The sequence below is a fragment of the Teleopsis dalmanni genome, chromosome 1 (genome assembly GCF_002237135.1).
Source record: "Teleopsis dalmanni isolate 2A chromosome 1, ASM223713v2, whole genome shotgun sequence".
In the NCBI taxonomy this organism is placed as follows: domain Eukaryota; kingdom Metazoa; phylum Arthropoda; class Insecta; order Diptera; family Diopsidae; genus Teleopsis; species Teleopsis dalmanni.
The window spans coordinates 23,061,174-23,068,132 of NC_051846.1; the positions used below are offsets into that span (position 1 = coordinate 23,061,174).

The 6,959-nt window shown below is 27.3% G+C and overlaps 1 protein-coding gene across 15 annotated transcripts in view; it reads left to right on the forward strand.

The window, feature by feature from the left end:
- The window catches only part of LOC119673248, a 74,280-nt gene extending 67,852 nt beyond the window's left edge, over positions 1 to 6,428 (forward strand). For 12 of the 15 annotated variants that reach the window (XM_038084491.1, XM_038084495.1, XM_038084500.1 and 9 more), the window contains 10 exons: positions 1,110 to 1,127; positions 2,285 to 2,350; positions 2,412 to 2,441; positions 3,206 to 3,292; positions 4,167 to 4,187; positions 4,638 to 4,700; positions 5,039 to 5,068; positions 5,122 to 5,297; positions 5,368 to 5,499; positions 6,255 to 6,428. In XM_038084491.1, coding sequence (XP_037940419.1) covers positions 1,110 to 1,127; positions 2,285 to 2,350; positions 2,412 to 2,441; positions 3,206 to 3,292; positions 4,167 to 4,187; positions 4,638 to 4,700; positions 5,039 to 5,068; positions 5,122 to 5,133 — 327 coding nt within the window. In that variant the 3' untranslated portion in view covers positions 5,134 to 5,297; positions 5,368 to 5,499; positions 6,255 to 6,428. The remainder of the gene's footprint in view (positions 1 to 1,109; positions 1,128 to 2,284; positions 2,351 to 2,411; positions 2,442 to 3,205; positions 3,293 to 4,166; positions 4,188 to 4,637; positions 4,701 to 5,038; positions 5,069 to 5,121; positions 5,298 to 5,367; positions 5,500 to 6,254) is intronic. The other 3 variants (XM_038084492.1, XM_038084498.1, XM_038084502.1) reach the window with 3 other exon arrangements.
- Positions 6,429 to 6,959: the final 531 nt, after the last annotated feature.

Sequence of the window (6,959 nt, forward strand, 5' to 3'; positions counted from 1 at the left end):
ATGTCAATTAAATTTATGCAAAACATATAGCATTATACCACCAAAACGTTTTGATAAATCGCAGGATATGAATATATAAGTGATATGGAAACAATGCTTTACAATATGGAATGATTCAAAGCTCATTTATTGACTTTTATTGATGTTATACCAATATGATATACCAATACCAAAATATCCAATATATCAAATACCAATATATATACTAATATACCAATATATCAAAAATTCTGAACTGTTAGGATGATGAACTGAGGTAGAAATTTTATATAAGATAGATAAAATTCCAAATCTGGTGACGGAAGATTGTAAAGTTTGTATGCTCTAGATTACTGATATAAAACTCTGGTTTAATGACAGTGGATCAAAAAGAAATCGTAAAAAGTTTCTGTGCCAATTCATTATTGTGTTCGAAACATAGATTTGTTACTACATATCTAAATTGATAGAACTACCGAAATAATTAACTTCGCCGGGCCATCCACAAAGTCGGTCAGAAGACTTATAATCAATGCTTTTTAAAATGTTTAGCAAATACTTTATACCAATTTATATCGATATTCGAGCATAATTTAATACTTTCCATATAATATCCAGAAGAACATTTGCATTTCGCCAAGACACATATACATATTATCTTAGTACCGGATCTCTAAAATGAACTTTAACTAGAAGAGAAAAGTTTTCTGGAAGAGAACATAAAAATAAGTGTTTATATTGTAACTTAAACAATCGCATGCTTATTTCAACGAGGTAGTACTTATTTCACAATCGACAGATATACTACATAGATAGTTTTTTAAATGTAATAATATTGGAATCTGATTTGCAAAATGCAGAAAATTGGAACCTGAATCGGGAAATGCAGAAAGAGTGAAATAAAGGGACTACATTATTTCTTCATGGAATATAAGCACTTTATGTAGATCCATTTACAACACCATTTGTAGTTATGTTCAAATCACTGCTCGAATTGAAGTATCGTAAGATAAATTATTGATATTTTTAAGTTTTCATTCGAATTTTATGACTATTTTATACATATATATACACACTTAGCAAAAAAATTAATTAACACTAATAATAATAATCAAAATTTTAATTTGCAGGCTCCACCACCACAACGGGTAAGTAATAAATATTTTAATAAGTTTAAGTCTAACGTACTTTAATGTTCGAATTAATGCGTTATTGATTCAAATATTCCCCTTCTTATTTCTACAATTATCTAAAAAGATAAATCGATCTATGTTTTATTCATATAGATGCAATTATAATCAAATTTTTGAACATTGTACATATAATACGACATTGTAAAAAACGATTAAGTACTTAAAGTTGGATTTCAAAGTGAAATATTATATATAGGCGTTTTCTTTTGTAAACATATCGCAAAAGAACGACATAAAATTAGCACTGCTTTTCATGGCAACTCTGAAAACACCAGAAATTTTGTTAGGCTTATATATGCAAAACACATATAAAAATTAATAAATCTTACAATTATGTATAAGAATATTTTATTTTACACATGATTATGAATACATGTATATTCAAGCTTTTTCAAGAATTGAGTATAATTTTTTAATTTCAATAAATTCAAAGAAATTGAGTATTATTTGTCAAATATTTGTTGGTAGGTAACTGAAAATTTTGTACTTACTTCCAAAAATCGTTCACAATAGGCGAATTTTTAGTCTTGGCAACCATGCAAGTTAAGCTACTGTTTAGTTAAGCGGTTTTAAAAATGTTAGAATAAATAAGCCAGCAGTGTTGTTGTTTCATGTGTCATTTCTAAAATAAGCGGTTGTTCTTTTGTGATATGTTTACAAAAGAAAAGGCCAATGTCGATTTTATTAATGAAAATCTATTAGTGTAGCTAAAATGAGTTTGCGTGATAATGTTATTACGCTCAAATATATGAAAGAAGTAGAAATAACTTATCATCATCTATAATACAGTATCATCCTTTGACAACATTCTTATCGTCATCATACAGCATTATCATTTAATATTTCCTTTAACATTTGTTTAAAACTCACTTTTTCTTCAAATGACATAATAACCATGAATAATCATGAATGAATAATCATAATCATTAATATTTTTGGATTTAATTAACTTTAACAATGCTCATATCACAATCACATAAATTTATTATAAATAATCAACCATTCTTTAAATACAACAAAACATATTCCTCTGTTAATTATCATAACATATTATTTCATAACATGTATAACATATTATATCATATATCTAAATGAAACAAATTTCGCATTAGTGTCCACAAACCGTTGCGAGAGGATCTTCTTACATGAATCTACCTCAACAAGCACATGCAGATAGGGTAGGTTGAATGATATAATGCTCTTGAAAATCATTCTTATGTCACACTCTTTCATATACAGATAAGAAGAGCTAGGGAACAAAGAGCATGCGTAAGTATTTTAGTAATTTCAATTTTTTTAATTAGAACCTGAAACATAGACTCACGGTTGCCACTTATGGTACTTTAGTACCAAAATTGGTACTTTTTTTTTTTTTTTTTCGTTTGGTACTCATTTTAAAAAACTGGTACATTTTTGACGACCCAATTTTATTGTGGATATTTCCAATTAATTTTTTTTATAAATGCAACTTTGCACTATTTTATATTTTTTCATTTATAACACTATAAAAAACACAGAACGAGAAAACAACAATGTCCAAAAAAATTTTGGACCTTTTTTTATAGAAATGGTACCTTTTTAAACCAATTTTGGTACAGAAAAAAATTTTCAAGTGGCAACCGTGCATAGACCTCATAAATTCTCTATGCTTAAAACAAAACAATAAAGTAAATTGCGAAAATACATGTTATCAAACAAAATCCTTAAAAAAATTGTTCGAATAGATAGAATTATGTTACTTAATACCGCCTGTAGTATAGTTGTACAGATATATTTTATTTTTGACAGTTGGCAGTTTTATTTTTTACAGTTGACATAAGTAGATGAGTATGAGTCCATAAATTTGTTTTCTTGATTGCTTAATAACTAACTGAGGAAAGTTTTTAAATTTAGTTCAAAAAAGTTTTCAAACTGCTTCTTCTTTTCACCTCTCTTACTTTTTTATTAATTAATTAAAATTACAATTTACTATTAATTTACTATTATTATCAAATATAGTTTTGAAGTAGAATTGAATAATATTTTGATTCTAGGGTCCAGCTCAACAGTATCCTCCAATGCGTTCGGCACCATGTCCCCCAGCACGCGTGCAATCACGTCCTCAGTGCCCACGACCAAGAGTAAGTGCAAGTATTTTTAGAGATAATCAATTCCTTATTATTAAAGCTTTATATGTTATTTGACCTATTTGAAGCTTAAAGCATTTTAATTTTTCGAGTATATCATATGGTGCTCGAGCACTAATTGTTTTGCATATGGAATTGTTTTGTTACTCGAATATCTCCGAATAGTCCGAACATCTTTGAGTAGCTCAAATATCATTGAGTAGCTCAAATATCTTCGAGTAGCTAGAATATCTTCGAGTAGCTTGACTATCTTCGTATGGCTAGAATATCTACAGGTAGCTCGAATATCTTCGAGTAGCTCGAATATCTTCAGGTAGCTCGAATAACTGCCAGAAGCTCGAATATCTTCGAGTAGGTCTAATATCATCGAGTTGCTCAAATATCTTCAAATAGCTCGAATATCTTCGAGTAGCTCAAATATCTTCCAGTATCTCGAATATCTTCGAGTAGCTCGAATATCTTCGATTAGCTCAGATATCTTCGATTAACTCGAATATCTTCGATTAACTCGAATATCTTCAAATTGCTCGAATATATTAGAGTAGCTGGTATGATGATTGAACAGTTTAAACAATAGTTATTACCTATCACTGCTTAAAATATTGTATAATATAATAAAATATTATATATACAATGTTCATTTTTTGAGTTTTGTGTTTTATATTGTTTTTTTGCATTAAATGTAATTAAAATTTATAAATTTGTTAAGGTTCAAATTTTATTGGATTTCAGAGATTAGATTTATATTTTGAAATGATAAAATTTTTTATAATTACTATAGAAATATTTTATGTTCACAATATTTTTTTAAAATATAGTTTTTATATACTATATACTATACAATAATAATAAAATCTTGTATTTTTAGGCTCCACCCCCTCAACGACAGGTAAGTAATAATCTTTTTATGCTTAAAATTTTCTAATATACACATAATTACTAAATATGATTTATAAGCCAACCATACTTGCAAGAACACATATTATCAAATAAAATTAAGTTGATATGATTTATAATATTCATAATGTATATATGAATATATCATATATATATATGACTTTAAAATGTAACAAGTATTTGCAAATATTGTATACTACAAAATATTTTCATTGAACTTAAAGCAAATTCAAAACTATATATGTATATATTCAATTTACTTGGACTTAATTAACTTTCAGCCGTTTATCTGATCAAAATTGCATCAAATTTTTATTATTAATCGTTTTGTCAAATTTTATGATTTGTTAAATTTGACAAAACGAGTTTCTTGACAAACACAAAATACTACAGTAACTACAATATTATATCTAATAATTGTATGTATAAAATTTTACTTTAGTGTCCGTTACATGGTGCAAGCGGATCTTCTATGAATCTGGCTCAACAACAACATGCGCAAAGGGTAAGTAGCATGATATATCAGTCGTATTCTGTAGCTCCGAAATTAATCAATTATTAATAAATCTTCAAATGATTATTCACCGTACCATTGAATTCATCGCTTGGAAACATTAAATTCTACAACATTTGAGTTACGATTACAAAACTAAGATTGCCAATATTCTAGAATGGTGGTGTTACCATATTAAAAATTTTCGATTTTCGTTTGAATAAACAGAGTATGAGTATATGACTATAGTTGTATAGTTCGCTTATATATGGGTTTCGGTCACTGCAGAACGGCATATTTTTTCTAATATTTTTAAAACAATTTTATAAATTTACATCTTTCCTATACAGATAAGAGGTGCAAGGGAAAATAGAGGATGCGTAAGTACTTTGAAATTTTTAAGTTAGTAACATTTTTAATTTGTTTCAAATAGGCATGGGGATAGGAATATTGCAAACCTTAAAGGACTCATATGGACGGTAGAAGTTCTAAGATTTGTTTTAAATAGCATTGGTAAGAGGAGCGCTACAAAGCTTAAGAAATTTATATGGGTCGTCTGATTCTGTAATAAGGCAATGTACTCTATCTTATAAGAACCGTGATATACAGGTAATCAAAAGATCATCGATCACTACATTTGTTGTTGTTTTCAGCGCTTTTACTTGTTTAACTTGAATAGAGACTAACAACATAGGACAGTTCTTTTAAACACTATTAGCTATTATGAGGCATAGTAAAAACTAAAAATTATAAAAAATATGGGATGGTGAATTCTTGCTACATGACAGAAAAAAAAATTGTGTGAAAATTGGTAAGTGGGATCCTTTTTCAATATTAAGCCGCATGTAGAAAGTGATATATTCAATATTTTTCTTAAAAGATTAGTTTTGCATTTTTATAACTATAACTTTCAACAGCGTTTGGGTTCGAAGACACGTCAAACATCAATTTAAATAATATTTTACTAAATTTTATTTTTAAGTCAATTTTGACGAATGAACTAGGTCTAGGATTAAACAATTAAAAAACAGTTATTAGTTCTAATATGACACAACAAACGAATTTGTTATTGAACTTTCACAACAAATTTATAATAGTCGAAATTAGAAAAATACAAATATAACTTTGGATCACTGACTCTGAGCTTCAAATTTGACAGAGAACATGTTCAATCCTTGGTATAAAATAAATTATTTATGAATAATTATATATAAGAAATATTTTCAAAAGGACTAATAATGTTAAATATTTGGTAATTTAAATACTGGCAATGCTCAGAACAGCTGTATGAACAGCTAAAAATATAATTAATTATTAACAAAATTTTGAAAGATTAAAGGATTTGGTACAAAATTTATATTTTGATTTTATTCGTTTTTTCAGGAATGCTTTCTTTTGTTAACCTGTGTTCTGTTAATTTTGAGAATGTATTCCCCTATCTATAGTTTTTTTTCATTACTTTGACCCAAGATCAATGCTTGAAGCACTACACTTTAAAGTGATAACCGCAATATTTTTTAAATCTTACATATTTTATTTAATATTGTTTTTCTTTCTTTTTCAAAGGATGATCAAAGTGAATCAAAGTAATGCTTATACAAAAAAAACAAAGAGAAGAACTTAATGGATGTGAGAGTTCTGCGTTTTTTAAGTGGTGATTATTGCGAACAAAAAATTATATGAATTATCGATTTTTTAACAATAAAATGCAAAATATTGTAACACTCTTAATGCCCAATAAATTAAATACAACATAATGCTTGACTTGCTTATTTAAAATTTTAAACGCTACTTACATCTGATTTCACCTATTTTGATGTACAAATCTCCAGTTATCTCATGGCTCTATACCTATTTTCATGGTTATCAACCCATCCCGGACTCGGTGTAGTAGATACACCATCCGGAAAATTCTACTTTTTTTATTGTGCCCAGGTCCATACCCAATCCAAAGTATTTTATAGATAGTAGTAAAACAAAACTACCTAATAACGTCTTTGGAGATATGAAGTCATATCTCTAGTTTTGTTTGACATATTGAAAATAGTTTCTGTATACCAAAAGAATATAATATTAATACATATGTTTATTAATATATAATATTAAATTTGCTTCAGACACGTTAATAAACTGCAACAAACATCAGAGTATTTTGAAAAGTACTTTAGGAATATCAAGTTTTTAAGAAATATTATATCATATTTTTAAAACTCTTTATTTAGTGCTTGTTATAAGTACATAACATTTTATTTCTAAAGAACATTGGAAAAT